The 17,597-nt window shown below is 32.4% G+C and overlaps 3 protein-coding genes across 4 annotated transcripts; 1 reads left to right on the top strand and 2 right to left on the bottom strand.

Annotated features, from left to right (window-relative positions):
• Positions 1 to 63: 63 nt before the first annotated feature.
• Positions 64 to 3,831, bottom strand: FIE (Transducin/WD40 repeat-like superfamily protein). The gene is made up of 13 exons (XM_012215340.4): positions 3,466 to 3,831; positions 3,025 to 3,090; positions 2,759 to 2,881; positions 2,382 to 2,462; positions 2,218 to 2,310; positions 2,070 to 2,145; positions 1,691 to 1,770; positions 1,534 to 1,605; positions 970 to 1,029; positions 766 to 862; positions 566 to 629; positions 408 to 467; positions 64 to 300 (listed from the first exon to the last, which is right to left on the bottom strand). The coding sequence occupies exons 1-13, from the start codon at positions 3,640 to 3,642 to the stop codon at positions 231 to 233; spliced, it is 1,119 nt and encodes a 372-aa protein (XP_012070730.1). The 5' UTR covers positions 3,643 to 3,831; the 3' UTR covers positions 64 to 230.
• A 417-nt stretch (positions 3,832 to 4,248) lies between these two features.
• On the top strand, positions 4,249 to 5,186 carry CRR41 (potassium/sodium hyperpolarization-activated cyclic nucleotide-gated channel protein). Its single transcript, XM_012215341.4, has one exon. The coding sequence runs from the start codon at positions 4,360 to 4,362 to the stop codon at positions 5,080 to 5,082; it is 723 nt and encodes a 240-aa protein (XP_012070731.1). The 5' UTR covers positions 4,249 to 4,359; the 3' UTR covers positions 5,083 to 5,186.
• Positions 5,187 to 5,592: 406 nt separating this feature from the next.
• Positions 5,593 to 15,405, bottom strand: LOC105632881 (pentatricopeptide repeat-containing protein At4g04790, mitochondrial). 2 transcript variants are annotated; one of them, XM_012215342.4, is made up of 16 exons: positions 14,917 to 15,405; positions 14,772 to 14,819; positions 13,306 to 13,983; positions 13,030 to 13,209; positions 12,494 to 12,558; positions 11,319 to 11,426; positions 11,025 to 11,138; positions 10,096 to 10,191; positions 9,837 to 9,935; positions 8,484 to 8,603; positions 8,190 to 8,297; positions 7,511 to 7,675; positions 7,311 to 7,438; positions 6,996 to 7,074; positions 6,417 to 6,634; positions 5,593 to 6,333 (listed from the first exon to the last, which is right to left on the bottom strand). In XM_012215342.4, exons 1-16 carry the CDS (start codon positions 15,206 to 15,208, stop codon positions 6,171 to 6,173), a joined length of 2,661 nt encoding a protein of 886 aa, XP_012070732.1. In that variant the 5' UTR covers positions 15,209 to 15,405; the 3' UTR covers positions 5,593 to 6,170. The 2 variants fall into 2 exon arrangements, with proteins under 2 accessions (XP_012070732.1, XP_089580403.1); XM_089724277.1 differs by lacking the exons at positions 14,772 to 14,819; positions 14,917 to 15,405 and having other exon boundaries at positions 13,306 to 13,810; positions 13,891 to 13,967.
• Positions 15,406 to 17,597: the final 2,192 nt, after the last annotated feature.

Below are 17,597 nucleotides of genomic sequence, written 5' to 3' on the forward strand. Positions count from 1 at the left end.
TTGAATAAAGATTCTCTTTTGTTGTTTCCTTATTTATTTTTGACCTCATTTTCAACACAATACTTCGCAAAAGTTTTGATAACTTGGGTTTCCATATTAATCTTGTTTATACATATAATTGCACTTGTTTAACTAAATGGAAAAAAAAGGAAAAAGAAATACATATATCAAAACTACAGTGCCAAAAATAAGCTATGATAGCAAATTTCTGATGTATCAATCGGGTAGACCTAGACTTGGGGAGATGATAGTGCATCCCAGCGCCATATCGTTCCATCCTCGCAGCAGCTAAGGATAGTGCTGTAACATAAGGAAAAGAAATGATTTTTTCAATATCTAACAAATTTATGGATTAGCCATTTTTATGAACGGATACAGAAGCGACAAATGATCAATGTGGCAATTACCTCCCATCGAAGGACATTGCAGTCTGTCGAATAGCAGATTTGGATTGATTATGAGAGAGCCTGAGAGAGAATTACAGCAAGGAATTAGCAGACGAACATAAGAATCTCATATATACGATGACAAATAATGGATTATAACAAGTATACAATAACAAAACCTTGCAACAAGAACAGGTGGACTACTTTGCAATTCCCAAACATAGATCTTCCCTTCTCTATTTCCTGTTAGATGGAATTTAGAAAGGTTAGCATGAGAAATTACATAATTTATGCAGATATAAATTTCAAAAAGGGAATGAATATATTAGCAACAGTATAATAGATAAAAGGTGAAAGAGGAACCATTTGGTTGCATTACCTATGGCAGCTGCATTATAGTGGAAATCACAGGAAAACTTGATGAACCAAATATCGCATTCAGGAACAGGGTATTTTTGAAGGATGTCAACAGTACCCTGCAAGATAATCATTTTCCAATAGATTCAAATGGCAAAGTTGATGATAAATCTAAAATAAATGATGTCCCAAAAAGAGAAAAAAAAATCAATCAGGTATCACTAACCTCCCCAGGAGACTGTTCCTTCATTTTTGGTTCCCAAAGCACAATTTCATTGTCCACACTCTGCAATTGTACAATACAAATAACTGACAAGCATAACATGGATAATAGAAAATCTCAGCTAGGGAAAACATCTATATCAAGAAATACTGGAATCTCTGTATATATTTCTCAGAATTATGATTTCTTCTTGGGCTACGGATCATGTTCTAGCCAGTGATACAAAACAATCATTTTTCTTGCTGTCAGGTTTTGAAAAAAAAAGTAGATGACGGCCATTAAAGAAATTTAAGGTGTGCCAACAGTTAAACTGTTTTCAGCTTAGTCTTTGCACAAGCCAAATTAAATTGATCACCTTAAAATTGATGCCAAGCAAAAAACTAGATAATAAAGCCCCAAGTACACCACCAATAAAGTGTAATTTATGAAACTTGAAAAATGCTTATTCCCAAGGCAAGACGACTTATCAGAAAGATCATGCAACTATATGTTAAGCCAATATTCATCAACATTTTATTTTCAGACCAAAAGATGCACTATTCATCAAGCAAGTGCTGAGAAATTTACCTTTGACAGAATAAAATCACCGAGCCACCGATTGCAGTCAACATAGTTTGAATGCACTGAAGCTATGAATACCTACAAAGAAAAAAGAAACCCCATATATTATGTCAAAGACATGTTACATTCGTATGCTAAAAACAGAGAGAAAAAAGCTACTCACAGGAAATTGTACATATTTTGTTGGGAATTTTGAAGGAAGATCAGTCCATGTAAATGACTTCTCTACATATGTCCAAAACTCTGCAAAGGTTCAAACACATGACAAAGGAATATAAAAAATAAATGAATAAATGACGATTAGTCGATTAGGGATACATCATATCGTCATATTTTTCCAGCCTCCCTGAACATTTAACAAAACAGTTTCATTTTGTATTCTGGAAATTTCAATAATTTATCTCATGATTATACAGTAGATGCTGTGTCCTATCTGTCAAGTTGGATTGGACTAGACTATCATTCATAGAACAGTCCAATATCTCATTTGTATCTAATAAAACTTGTTTGCTGACAAAACATGTGAATGATGAGCATCTCACCTTTCATTGACCAAATCTTGACAGTGTTGTCCATACCACAACTTGCGATCCGGTATATGTCTGATGGATGGAAGTCCTGAAGCAACCACCACAACTGTAAGTTATTTATGAATTAACCTACATAATGTGACAAGAGAATTAAGCTTACCACACTCAAAACTTCATTGCGGTGACCCCCAGCTCCAGCAAATACCAAAATGCAAATTCCAGTGTGAACATTCCACAGCCGAACAGATTCATCCTGGTTCACTCATCAAGATATTGTTATGCAAGATAAAATAAACACACGAAAAAGGAAATGCAGTCACTCACTTTACTTGCAGACACCACAAGTGAGGGTTTTAGGGGTTGAGTCCTGATTTCATTTATTGAGTCCCCATGGCCAACAAAACTCTGCATATGCATAAGATGTTGAGATGAGAGAAAAAAAAAATTATTCTTTCATGTCTTATATATGTAATATGTTTTAAACAAACTCATAATTTGATGTACAATAGATAGAAAACCATCAAGTAATAAACAGAATATAGTTGTTTTATAGTCTCATTTACGTTACTAAAAAAAGAAGAATGGACAGAACAAAGCAAAAAGATCCCTTTCTGATCTTGCCTTCTATGATCATTCATGCTAAGTTTCTCTATTGTGAAAACACTGGTTATTTACACAGCCCAAGACCTAAGATAAGATACCTTGTGTATCTTCTCATTGCTGGCATCAATAACCCGGATAATACCATTAATTCCTCCAGCTACAACAAATGGAGTCCCGTCAATGTTGCACGCCCAACTCACTGTGTAAAAAGATTCATCCTTCTGATCTACAAAGCACATGGAAATTCCAAATGCATTTTTGAGGACCTTAGAACATATTTACAATAGGAAAACTATCTCGAAACACAGTTAATACAACAAAAAATAAGGGAAAACAGAAACAGAACAACTGGTGTATTTCTTACATCTTCATCAACATATGACTGCAAAACCGCTATGACACCTCCTTCAAGGCATTGATAAACAGTCACCTGAAAATATTAAAAAAAAAAACACCGACTTCTATTATCACAATAAACTAAAATAAAAACATGGAAAGGGAAATGAGCAGGCATTGCCACTTTCATTTACAGGAGGAAATATAATAACATTATACATTTTCAACAGCCAAAAATTCTTAGTATTGGAAGTTTAATTTACATTATAGAACTACAAAAAGCTTCAAAATCAAGCTAAAAATTGGGGAAAAAGCACTTTCTACAAAGTTGATTGGAATTATAACACAAAAATATCGCCAGAAAACTTCAATTAATATCAAAGTAAAATAAAATAGAGAGAAGTGTATGTTTGGTTGGCAAGAAAACGACTTGATAGAATAGAAAGAAAGAGAAAGAGGTAGAACAGACCCGGTTGCCGCCTACGGTGGCGAAGACGTTAAAGTAACGACAGTCAATGAAGTTGAAGACGACGGCGTAAAGGGGACGCTTGCCTTCTTGGAGCCTGTTGGTGACCCTGTATTCTTTCTTCTTTGATGGGGTGAGTGAACCCACCACTGGCTCGCACCCTAATGCGATTTTAGCCATCGAAACACCAAATCCAGAAAATTGAAGTTGCAAAACACCAAAGCTGGTTAAGTTTAAGTTGTTCCGTTCGATAAAATTAAAGATTAGTAGATTATGTTAAAACCGAAACTTTTTTGGTCTGAAAGCACTTTTCCGAACGCAGGAACGAAAATTTCCACTAGAATAGATTAGTAAAAGTCATGTTTTTTCCTTTTTCATTTGTTATTATTAATGTTAGAATGAATTTACTGTTTTATTATTGTATTTTTTTAAAAAAATAAATTTAATAATATTAACTTCTAAAAATTATAAATATATCCCATTTCTGCTCCATTACTGATAACTCGTTGCTTAAACTTGAGCACGTTTACTTAATATAAATTTTTCAAAAATAAAGAACTCTAATTTACTAAATGATAAAAAGATCAACTTATAACCAAAAATAATAAAGTAATTCCTTTTAATATTTTTATTACTGAATTTTTTTTATAAAATAATAATTTTTATACTTTAATTATGCATATAATTTTAATTTTCATAAGGAAAAATCATTTATTTATATCAATTTATGATATTTATCCAAAATTAAATTGAATAAAACACATAATATTCTCAGTAGATTTTTTGCTCCTTTAATTACGTTATCCAAAAACTATCGAAGGTTCAAAGGCAATATATAATATAAACCATCATCTTCTTCCCCTCACAGTTTCACTAAGCTGAGAAGGAAGAGCTCTAATGGCTTCCACTTTCTTCCAATATTGTCCCCCTAAACCAAATCCAGTTCTCTTAAACCATTCCTACCCAACTCAATTTTCCATACACCCATTGACCCTAATCATCCAGAAAAACCAAAATCCATATAAAAAACCCATCTTTTCATCAATCAAATGCACTAAATCAAATTCAGCCCTAAAACCAGAACCAGAACCAGAATCAGAACAAGAACCCACCATTAGTGGCGACAATAGCTTCCAATATCCAACCCCATATTCTACCACACTGAATAATGTAGAAACTTTCCCAATCGAAAAGAGAAGAAGATCTGAAATTCTTCGTGAAAAAAAGCTAAAACAAGACCTAGCAAAAGCTGAGCCGCCAAATTTTGAGATTGGATGGAAAAGAACAAAACAAATTCAATTAGAGAAGCCAAAGGGATATGTTATAATGGATTTTCTAGGGAAATTAGAGGAATTAATGGGGAAAGAGTTTGGTTCTACTGCTTTGTTGGCTAAGACAGGAGAAATAGTTGCAGAAAGAGCAAGAGAAGAAGCTGAGGTTTTGAAAGATGAAGGGAAGGTGGAGGAAAGATTGGTAACAGAATTATTTAGGGTTTTGAAGTTAATGGAAATGGATTTGGCTATGGTTAAAGCTGCAGTTAAAGAAGAGACTTTAAGTGAAAGGCTTGAACAGGCTAAAGCTAGATGCAGGCAAGCTATTCTGGTGGCTAATTCCTTTTGAAGATCAAATATTAATTGTTTTTTGACAATGAAAATTAATCATTAATTCTTAAAATAATTAATGTACTTTATAATTTTATTATTATATTCCATCTTTTCACTAAATATTAGATTCACTAAAATGTTATATTATGTAGAATAATATGATTTTTAATTTGGTTAAGTTTTAATCATATGAAAATTTCAGTATCCAATGAATGCTCAAAATTCATAATATCCAGATTGAGGGGTTTTAACAGGAAATTCAAACAACCATATTTTAATGTGGCAAATTTTGCCAATTGATGGGTAAAGGGAGCATAAAATTTTTGGATTTTTTGAAAAAACTTCTTTATTCCTTATTTAAAATCCATCATAAAATGTAAAATTTTACCAAATCTCTCATTTTAATTTATTTTTGATTCTAAAAATACTATTTACATTTATGAATATAAATAATAGGAAGCAGAACATAGTCTCTGAATATCACTGCTTGCTAATTTCGGCATGACAATCGAAACCATAATCCATATTACTTCTAATCCTGTATTTCATAAATTAACTTAGCATATCAAAATCGATTGCTGATTTTGTTCACAAAGTGATTCAGAAGAAGATCCATTTCTACAAAATGCATCAAAATTGGAATACATCAAGAAGATGCATTTGAATATTGGGGAGGGGAGTTCGAACCTGCATTTATTAACAGGTTGTATATTTACTCACCACTAGAAACAAGTTAAATATGATTAACATCTATGCTCCAACTCGTGCAGAAATATTAATCAATGTATGTACAAAAACAAGGAATCAATAGCTTGAATTTAGAAAATCAGTAGATTGTAGGAACCCTATTTTCTCGTTCAGTTAGATTTTACGCTCACCGGTTAGTTTGCTTCAATGATGACTTGTCTTTCACTTGATAGGGAACTCCATAATTTGCTAATTTGCATCATAACTGAGCGAACTTATAATCTCTGTCTTCTCCTCCTACGTTTCTATGTCTAACGCTATATGGCTTCTACTTCTACTGAAATTGATTTTTCTGTGTTAGGCAAAATTGTATGTCGGCCTCATTTATATCTGGACACTCAAATTTGGTCCACTTAACTATTCCTTTTTATTCTTTTTCTTCTTTACAGATGTCGACTTGATGTAAGTTTCTTGACAGGCTTGTATCATCATATGAACATGATCATCGTCTTTCGAAATCTTAGACAGCATTTTCTTTGCAGATTTATGGTCTCCTGAAGCCAAAAGGGCCTGATACATCCTGCAAAAATATCAAAGAACAAAATCCAACAAAAGTGAGACAAACTGATTAGTATTTACATATAAACAAGTAGTAGAGAGTACCTTAAATAACTCATAACATTGTAAGGGTAGCCAGCTGCTGGATACTCTTTCCAGATCATACGACAATTCTGCAAATCCCTGGCCTTAACACAAGCACTGAGGAGAAAATCAAGAGATTTTCGTGATGGGGAAAAACAAAGCTCATTCTTAATGACTTGAAACAAGTCCAAGCCAATCTGCAAATACGTGGACTCTGTCTCAGCAATTACTGAGAAAACCTACACGAGAATGATAAGAAAACCAGAGCAGGTTTCAGAATGTCAGCATGGTTAACATAATGAAAAAAACAAACTACATTTTTGAACAGAAGAACTAATAGTTTTTGTATAAATACGAGTTTGTAGTTCAGCAATGAAGAAACAACAATCTAAAGTCTTGCCAACCACAACTCATGTAACTTTGACACACTTGTAGAAGTATAGTTTAGTGTAGTCTTAGAAGTTATTCGAAGACCACAATTTAATGTACCATCTAAATAATGATCACCTCAAGGTATTGCTCCAAACGAAAATGAGACATCTGTATTTCAAGCAAGAATTTCATACATCAAATGGAGGTAATCGTGGAGCAAGTGCAAACCTCATCAAAAACAACTTGCATAATCAATTCATCATTGTTCAATCTATCCTTCAGTTGCTTGAGCAGACTGACCGCAGAGCTATAAAAATAATGCACATAAGCAACATCCAAATGTGAAAAAAGATGAAGATCGAAGAAAAAACTAGCAAATTCACAAATAAAATAGATTGTTCAAGAAATATTAAGTTGCCAACAGGGCCTAACTCATATGGTAAGGTGGAGGGAATAAGATTACGCTAGAGATCATAGATTGAGCCGTAATATTCTTCTATTGTGCAAAAAAGGAACCAAAAGAGAGAAAAAAAAGGGACATACCTGAGATGCTTGGTGCGTATACAAAACAAGATAACCCGGCAGCAACCATCCAACCAATAGTCAGGATCTTGCAATTCTTCTAGTAGCTTAAGCAATCTACTTACCTCACCTTCAGATTGAAGGTGCTCCTAAAAGCAGTTAAAAAGAATGTTATTATGCAACGAAAAGAGAGCATAACACAATTCTACAGAAAAACTTACGATAAGACAAATGACAGCTTTTGGCTCCAGATTGTTTCCATGTTTCTTGATTTCTTCATATACATTAAGGGCATCAGACATTTGTCCATGTGATGCAAGAGCTGAGACAAGTACACTTCTAATTTCATTAAGGTTCTTACTAGGAATCCGATTGTCTAAGAGTACCTAACACACAGAATGTCCTCTGTGAGACAAAATAGAGACAATATACACAAGCAAAATATAAGAAGTACATGATTTTAATATTGAAACTACAAAAATTAGTTGGTTAGAAGGATGAATATGCATTTGCAGCAGAATGTGCAAATTAATGACAAAAGATTGTGAAAGATGAAGGATATAGCAAACAAAACAGAGACAATGAGGCAACACAAAAATGCAAAAGTAGGACGGGGAAAAATCTACAGTGGAGATGCAAAATCATTTATTTGAATTTTACTGAAACATTGTATTGAAAGATGTGAGTACAATGGTGGCTCCCTACTGCATAAAAAGATAAACCCTATGTGAGTTCAAATTGGAAGTTTGACTGCTCCTGAAAGAATACCAATGGTTAAAAAGATAAACCCTATACTTATAATTGGAGATACAAAGCAAAACCATTTATTTGAATTTCCCTGAAACATAATATGAAAAGATGCGAGTCCAAGAGTAGCTCCCTACTGCATGAGTAAAATACCTGTTTTGCCTTCTCAAAGCATCCACAAGCTGCATATGCATTAATAAGTGCCATGAAGATTTGCTTTGCAAATTGAATTGTATTATCGTTCTCCATTTCTTCATAGTACTACAAAGAAAACCAAATGGAAATCAACATGTCAAGTCTTAACCTATTTTAGCAAAAGATGTCTTTACTTTTTTAGTATAAAAACCATACTTTGTGTTTTTACTATAGAAGAACATTGGTTATTTTGCTTGATTTACATACATGAAGTGAGAAATGGCACCTCAACTGAAACGCAAATTAAACTACCTTGATAATTTGATCTTCACTTTCACAGTTGGTTATTAGATAGCAGTAAGTTTGTGAATCAGGTTTTATGTCTGCCTCTTTCATCCTCTTGAGAACCGTCAATGCACCATTAATGTTTTTCTGCAAAGCATTAAGCAGACACACAAGTAAAAAGACAAAATGTTTAAGAAAGAAGAAAACATCATTAATTCTAGAGCTCAAACAGTTTTGTGTATGTCAATTATCACATCTATAGCAATATGCAATAAGAAAAGCTAGATTGTCATTGTGCAGAAAATTGAAAGCCCTGGAATATGATGCAAATGTATATAAATTAATAATATTTATATATTATGCTTCTAAGCAGATTATTGAATTTCATTTATGCTAGACTAGGAATATGTTCTTTGAGTTGAACAGAGAACTCCAGGATATAAGAACAAATTGCACATGAAAAATAGATGTAGATGAAGTTAAAAAGTCTCCATACTAAAGTGTCAGATTTATTATATCCATCCAAAAATTGCCACAACGTGTGAGAGCTGCATTTTGGTTCATATTTTCAGTCAACATGTATAATATCAACAATTTCATTTCTGACCGCTTAGATCACATTAACTTTTGGGATCGTCTTTTCTCCTCCTTGTTAACAAGTTCTCACTCCTTAAATGTACAAGGTTGGCTTTCATTGCCCATGATTGACTGTGCCATATTAACCTCAGTGACTTCAATATCTTATTGACAAACTAATTCTATGTTTGGTCGGGAAGAAAGAAAATTAGAAAGGAAGGGATTAAGAAAGAATTAATGATTGAATTTCCTTTGTATTTTGTTTGTTAAGTGTTAACAACTGAGGAAAGTGAAGGATGGAACCTGTGCTTTTAATGCATTGACAACTTAGCGAATTAAGGACAATTTATATTCCTAAATTATTAGGTGAGGCCTTCTTAATGTTCGATGTTCAAACTAAAATCAGTGAAAAAATATGTGAAGATAAACAAATCCTGATGAACAAATAACAAATTCTTTGTCCATTGTCTTCATCAAAAATTGTGTTTGATTTCCACCTTCCTTGAACCGGACCAAACAGAAAAAACAAGTTAACATGTGCATCAGAATGAACCATGAGATATGGACATTCCTATTCATGGGAATGTTCTGTATATGCCTGCTGTGTGCTACAAATTTAAGTTGCATGATGCATGCTGGCTAACAAATTTTAACCAATAAAATTTTCTCAAGCAGAGCCATTTAATTTACAAAATGCAGTGTCGAATGCAATGATGTAACAAGAAGTGTCATCAGTCAATGGCATGCTATCAGCCAAAAGCGAAAATATATACTTTATGTATCTTCTAATGCTGAGCATGTTACCTCTCGAAAATAACCTGCCAAGATAGCATTATACATGCTTGCCGTAGGCACCTTATTTAATTTCTTCCAGTGATCAAGCATATCATATGCACCAGCAAACTGGATTTAACAGTGGAGGAAAAGCATTATAGAAAAAAAAAAAAAAAAGGCATTACATGGGATTATTTGCAAATAATAGCAGAGAAAATGAAAATGAAGTACATGACATGCTTCGGATACACGAATTGCAGAAATAGACACAGAGACATGTATAACTTACATCTTTCATTTTCGCCATCAAACTTATCATTATCCTGATTGTCTCATCATTTGGTTCCAATTCATGGCGGCAAATCAATGAATAAATCCGGTGAACCTTAAGATTAAATAAGGTAATTAAATAAAGAAGGTAAAGAAAAACAAATTGATGGAAATCAACTAAGTAAAAGAAAGCTCTTATTCCCTGCTGGGTATAATTAAATTTCACAAAATTGTATGGAATACAATTGAATTCTGGTTTTGAGTGTTTGGTAATTCCACAAATTCAATTAATGAAATCGAGCATAAATGAAATTCCATCAAAATTTCACAAGATTCAATGAATTCCACAAAACTGACAACTAAAATTTTGGACGAAAATGCTCATCTTCTCCTTTTCTATTTCTTTCACTTTTTTTTCTCTATCCTCTTTCTATATCTTTTCACTCTCCTCTTTTTCTCACTTTCTCTCTCTTCTTTCTCCCTCCTCTATCTCTCTCATTTCTATTTTCCTTTTCATTTTATTTTTATTTCTCTATTTTTCCTTAAGGGTATTTTAGACAATTATCACATGAATGTTAATGATGTGGGATTCAACTGACTTCCATACTTTAAACTTATCACAACAAACATGAAAATTCATTTGCAAATAAAATGAATTCTAAAATTTAAAATAATTTATAGACATATGCATTGGAAGACATATATATATCCTCAAGGGTATATGCATTGGAAGACATATATGCTCAAGGGCATATGCATTGGAAGACATATATCTATGCTCAAGGGTGAACAAAGAACTCATTCCGAAATGAGAAAATAATCACTGCTACTCCAGACACATAACATGTTTGAATTGTAAAATCGACTTGAGGGACACCGGTTCACATTTGAAATGATCAAGATAATATGACATACTGCAGCAAAACATATAAGGAAAATTCAACATACCAAATTAAACTCAAAGCTTTTCTCGCTGGCACGCAATATGATATTTAGCATCTCAATAGATAAGGTTAAATTTCCTTCACATATTTGGTCGACAATATCCAGAGCTTCATTCACCTACATAGAGATAAATAAATAAAAATCAATATGATGTTCATCCATAAATTAATAGATAATCTACTAAAAGTTTGATGCAACTTCATTAAGGAATTAAATCCCTAAGTGGTTGGAAGCTCCCCATTTCTGACTTCCAAACATCATTGTTTCCCAAACAGGGATAAGACGATCAAGTCTTACCTTAAATAATTCACAACTATGTAGAATGAGCTTCTCACATGACTTTGAAGAAGGTTGTATCTCCAGTACTGAGTGCAGGTTGTTGAATTTTAAAATGACATCCTCAATCTTCAAAGCAAATATCACATTTAACACATAAGGGTCAAAGTTAATTTTCTCTTTGACAAATCCACTGAATAAAAACATGGAAGTGTGCATTACCCAATTTAATGATCCAAACAATATTTAAAGTTCAATCTCTTGCAAGGGGTAGATTGATAAGTTCTTAGGATCAAACAATTTTAACATCTTAGACTAGAAAAAATCCCGACAGTGGCAACAGATTATCATGATCAGGCAAGTGAAAGAAATCAAATTGCAGTCTCTAAGAAAAATCAGACTTCTTTTAGAATCCCTTCAACTTTCTAGCTCAAGAAGTCATAAATAAAGAGTTAAAGCAATGAAACAAGGAAGAAGCAATCACCCAAGATCTAATGACATGAATTTCACAAGCAAAAATATACAGAAACAATTGCTAGAACAGAAATCAAACCAGAAGACCTAATCTTGCAGTAGCAAACAGACCATATTGTACTGCTCAATTATTTCCTTATTTATGATCATTTTAGCTGCCATGTAGATAAGTTGAGCAAAGGTTAGCTGGAGGCCATCTTGGCACAACTAAAGAGTAGAATATGAGCTCAGCATACATCCTAAAATTTTCTTGTGATTATGAGCTCAACTTGGGTCATTTAATTGTAGAAGCTCAAACTTGATTATAAGCTCAACTTGGGTCATTTAATTGTAGAAGCTCAAACTTGAACCAGAGCTTATTGCATTTGAGTGTCTCTAAACATATAAGTAGAGGGAGACTGTCACAGAATAGGCCACCAAATGGAAAACAAGAAAAGTAATTATAACTCTTCACTAGTGCAGAATTAACCTATCAACCCAAATTTGAAAAAAATATGTAAACAGAATAACAGTATTAGGATACCATGGAGGTTGAAACTAAGGTTTAAACATTAGAAGCATGCTGCAACAATGCACCAAAAAAAGATGCACAGAAAATTCAATTTCCAATACAGATAGATCATAAAGTTATCAAAACGAAGCAAACAGCATGTGAAGCAAATGTGCCTCAAACAACTGTAGCTTCAAGGAATTACCAGCAGCATTCATAGGAAGTTCCTCACCGGTAAATTTGGGATGCTAGTAGCATAACTGAAGATGAGAGTTGAGATATTCTCTGTAGCATAATCTGCATTTCATCATGATAAACATAAGAATGCATGTAAGGCATAAGAAATGCATGCTTTGTTTCATGGGATCCATACAATTTCTATCTTTCCTGCTTGGAATTAATAACTACTTTAAAAGTGACCAAAAAATAAAAGAAAAGGGGGAAAAATACTAAAGTTCATTCAGTGGAAGGTGAATGGTTCATACTTTATGTATATACAATGAAGTCGCTGATAGTTAAAATAATGGATGATCTTTGAAATAATTGGAAATCATTCAATTCTGATAATTTATGAAACTAAGGCCATATTAGAAATTTAACATCCAAGATGAAGCACATTACAAAAGTTCAATGTACGGAAATTAATCGTTATTTTTATGCAGCAAATAAATATCAGTTTTCAGTTGCCACCTATAATTTTATACATTCAATTGATTTATCCAAGTAGGATTTTCCACATCAAGAAAGATAAATTAATAAAGAACATACCACATTCTTTGAATTCCAAAAGTATTTTCATTGCTTGGGACTCCAACGATAGTCTCCCAAAGAATTTAAAGATGCTGACCACGTTGTGCAAAGATGAAAATTTGGTTATATCTACAATCTTTAAGAGCTGCAGCAATTCATCCTTCCTGTCCATTTCACAAAGTGCTGACATATAATTTTCTGCAAAAGGGTAAGATCTTGTTGGTTTCACTAATGCCAAATACATATAGAAGTTATCTTTCCTGTAGAGTTCCCGAATTTGCTAAAGCTACATACCTTGTAAATTGATGGTTTCATTCAAACTCTTGTTAGAAATATGATTGCAGAGTTCCTCAATCTTTTCATTGTTATTGACCTTAATATACAGCAGCATCTCATAGTAACCGAATTTTGAGTGTGGACTTGGCTCGCCATCTTTGATAAGTTCAGAAAAAAAGTTGAATTCTTTTACCAGGCCCATATCAATGAAATACATAAGACATGGACCATAACTTCCCTCTTCCATCTGGAAACCCTGTTCCTTCATTAACTTAAGAAGTCGAAATGCCACTGAAATCTGCTGCAGTACAACATCCTCATCATCACTTTGCCTAGCTGTCTCAATGCAAATCTTAATCAAAGCATTGTATTCTTTCACACCGGTTTCACGTCCCAATTTTCCAAATACATCAACAGTAGCGTCTGTCCCAATCTTCTCCCCACACATTTTAACTAACTTGTCGAAACGATTGACCTGAGTAGATTTGAAAATCCATGTCCCTTTCCTAACACGGCATAATTCCTTCCGATATACAGATACATTCTTATGAGACAAATTTGAAATCCACGGTATGTCCAACTTATTTTCTGAAGTTTTCTTACCGTCAATTCCCTGTGAATCTATGTTCAAATTATTTTCTGAAGTTCTCTTACCATCACTTCCTTGTGAATCAGGTGAGATTAACGAAGCATCATCTGGCAAGTGAAATAAAGCATTAAATACAAACATGCAATACATGAAAATTTGGATCTCAGGAAAAATCCAAATATAGATTGTAGATACTTAAATATTTGGGAAGAAAGACTCAAACTTGGATTGTTGATATTTTACCTACATAGGAAGACAGTTAAACCAGTGCTTAAAAATTGCGAGTCAAACTTTCTCTTTTCAATTGAATGAAACACTTTGAGCAGTAAATTCGGAAATTTTCCCCTGCTTGTTTCTAAGTGTAAGTGCAAGGGACTTTCTCGTGCAACTCTAACTTAGTTAGAACTGTCTATATAGAGTTCATTTAATATATATATATATATATATATATATATATATATATATATATATATATATATATATATATATATATATATATATATATTATTTGTAAATTAATTTTCATGTTTGATCAACTATAGAATTCATTTTAATATGTAGATTTACTAGCCTGCACTTAGAATTTGTCAGCTTTTAGTAGCTAGGGTTCATTTGCAAATCCTATGAATGTTAGTGAATTTAGTCCAAGCATAACCAATTTCATAGAATTAAAAATGCGGAATTCCAAATGAATTTTAAATTATACCAAACATGAAAACTTGGATTTCTAAATGAATTCTCTTAAATTTTATGGAATTCATGGAGTGGTATGTCTACTATTACCCTTTCTTTTTCTTCTCTTCCACAAATCTTTCCATCAAATTTGGAAAATTTAGGGCAATTTTATATAATTTACATTAGCAGTTATATAGTAGGTCAATTCATAAATACATACCGCTTAATATAGTTGAAATGTCCTGCACAATCACATTGGGCGCCTCCCCTGCAATAAACAGAACAAAAAAAAACCCAAGTGCAAAATTTAAAAAAAAAAATAAAGAAAAATAAAACAACTCTCTTCTATCGAAGTAAGAAAGTACCGGAATCTGACATGGAGACTTCTAGGTTGAGGTCAGAAAGGATAGAAAGACTCGCCGGAGAAGAAGTATTTACGTGAACGGATGGTGGTTTGAGGAATTTAGCTAAGCGTTTAGAGCTGGAATGTAGAACGGATTGAGATGTGGTGTCGATGGCGGAGATATAATTTTTAAGACCTGTACCACGGCCACGGGTCCGTGAGGTTTTAGCGGAACGGGCGCCGGCAGTGGGCGATGGTCTAGTGGCTTTTACACTAGCAAGGACGAGAGACCTGAAGTTCTTGGCCTTTGGCATTTGGGAATTAAGGAGGGTTTACGGCGTCTGTTTCTCCTTTGTAAAGAGGTTTGTTTATTAACTTTTCTTAGTAGTATTATTTTCTTTTTGAAATTTCCCACGTTTTCTTTTTCTTAGAACCACCATTACATTTCATTAGAACGCTTTAGGTAAATTATAACAACCTGCTATTTAATTTACATATTACATAAATAAACAAAAATATTTTTAATAAATAATAAATTGCGAAGTTGTTAAATCAGATGTTACAGTTATATATATTGTCGAGTCAATTTAAGTAATTTATGATTATTTTTTTCTTTATAAATGAAAAAAGCAAGCTTGATTTTTATGATTAAATATTTAGATAATTAGGTTTAAAATTTTGATTTATAAAAACAAATAGAACCCGCTGCAAGTATTAGCACATGCAATGGCGGACGTTTGCTGATAAGAGAAGCAGATAGTAGTACATTATACACAGCAAACCAAAAAAGAGCTGTCAAAGTGCAAAATTAACAGAAGAAATCAGCAATTTCTCTTCTATTGAAGTGAAAAGACCTGCAACTGTACGGCTTCAGGGCGGTGCCATTGGTGGCGGTGGAACTGCTAGTGGTTCTTGCAGCAGAATGAAAGAGAGATCGCTTCTTGAACGGACATGTTAAAACGGCCATCTTTAAAAAAGCTACACTTGCAAACAGTAAACTTTTCAACCTCACCGGAAAAGGTTTCCGCCCGATGACGAAAAATTTTATTCCAAAACTTTTCCCCATCTTTGGAGCAATAAGAAAACGTTTGGCTCCACCATGAAAGGCAGAAAAGAAAAAGAAAATTACTGTGATCGCTTCATAGATCAATCTATTACCTAACAAGGTATTATCCTCTAATTACTTCTTAAGATTTCTTTCCAATAACTAGTTCTAATTGAAATTAAAGCATGATTATAATAATCCAGCCACTTAATAAGTCCAATTACTTGAAGAAAAGTGATTCATTGGATTTGCTTTTGTCCTGTAATAAGATATTAATACATATAAATATATAAGTAATGGTTCATTCTTTAATCTTTTTTTGCTTTTTCATTTTTGTAAATATTTTCTTGGATGGTTTGTGAGTACGAACAATTCTAATTGGAGGGCAGAGATGATATGATCACTTTGGATGGTGTAGGGACCTTACCATTTGTCATTTTGGAGAAAAGGAGGTTTGAGGAGGATCGAGGAACCTGAAATATGAGAGAATTGACATAATAAATCGGTATTAAGATTAAAATTATTTTATAGAAAAATCATATTTAAAAAATTATTGTTAGAAAACTATTTTAAGAGGGTGGCTCCGGTGTCCATTTGTGATCTATAAATCATTGGTTTGAGCCACGAAAATAGTTTCTAAAAAAAAATAAGAAAAGGGAAAAATATCTATTTTTTTCTTGGAAAAATATTTTATTTATGCTTAATAACTGTGAAATTCAACTTAAATATAAATGTTATCGACTAATAATTAACTAGTTGAACGCTTGCACTTTGCGTGACTTTATTATTATACATTGTATTTTATAAATTTATTTAGTATATTATGAAACATATTTTTCAGAAGATTACTCCATTAAATTTATTTAAATAATTATATATTTAATTAATCATGTCTAAAATTTAAGTTAAAATTTATAATTTAAATAATTCTGCCATATGAGATAAATTAAAATGAAAGTAAATTAAAAGAAAATAAATAAAAAATAAATTTCATCTTTTAAAAAAAATGAATTTCAAGATTAAAATTACAAATAGGCATTAAAAACAAATAAATTAAAATAAAAATATCAAAATTAATTTGCCCACAATCTCTTAGTATGCATAAAAATGATAACTACACGAATGGAAAAATACAAAAATGAATTAAATAAATATAATTTCACTAACGAAAAATTTAAGGGGAAAAAAAAAGAAAAATAGAAGAGTTTGAAAGAAATGATAAAAGAGCATAATAAAAAGTCAAATGAATCATGATAAATACGAAGAAATAGCAATTTATTCAATACCAATACCACTATTACTTTATCACATACACTTTCCACGTAACATAAATTGAACCAAACTGAGTAAAATTATTATACCCTAGCTCTGCAATGACGTTTTTCATATCTCAAAAAAAAAAAAAAAAATCCTAGATAATTAACTTTTTCTTCTTTTAGTAATAATGAAAGGCAATTAAGTAAATATAGCATGTATTCTAGATTTATAATATACATCACCGCACGTCAAAGCCACCAACAAATGCAGTTGCTGATACCTACATAATTAACTGAAAGTCAGATTTCAAATATAACTTGCTCTTACTGTTGATCTAATTTCAAGAGTATAATATATAACAGCATCCAAGCTTTAAATAGATCACAATGGAATGAATTGTT

Source organism: Jatropha curcas, chromosome 7 (assembly GCF_041381405.1).
Source record: "Jatropha curcas cultivar XTBG-Jc1 chromosome 7, XTBG_Jcur_1.0, whole genome shotgun sequence".
Classification (NCBI taxonomy): Eukaryota; Viridiplantae; Streptophyta; class Magnoliopsida; order Malpighiales; family Euphorbiaceae; genus Jatropha; species Jatropha curcas.

Bases quoted from the DNA above. Each gene is read 5' to 3' on its own strand.
- FIE (XM_012215340.4), bottom strand. From the start codon at position 3,642: ATGGCTAAAATCGCATTAGGGTGCGAGCCAGTGGTGGGTTCACTCACC. The intron at 1,606-1,690 runs GTGAGTAGCTTT...TTTTCTTTGTAG, and splicing joins CAAAATATGTACAATTTCCT to GTATTCATAGCTTCAGTGCA. The intron at 301-407 runs GTAATTGCCACA...CTTATGTTACAG, and splicing joins GCAATGTCCTTCGATGGGAG to CACTATCCTTAGCTGCTGCG.
- CRR41 (XM_012215341.4), top strand. From the start codon at position 4,360: ATGGCTTCCACTTTCTTCCAATATTGTCCCCCTAAACCAAATCCAGTT.
- LOC105632881 (XM_012215342.4), bottom strand. From the start codon at position 15,208: ATGCCAAAGGCCAAGAACTTCAGGTCTCTCGTCCTTGCTAGTGTAAAA. The intron at 10,192-11,024 runs GTATGTTGAATT...TTTAATCTTAAG, and splicing joins AAAGCTTTGAGTTTAATTTG to GTTCACCGGATTTATTCATT. The intron at 8,298-8,483 runs GTAGTTTAATTT...TTTTCTTTGTAG, and splicing joins GTGAAGATCAAATTATCAAG to TACTATGAAGAAATGGAGAA.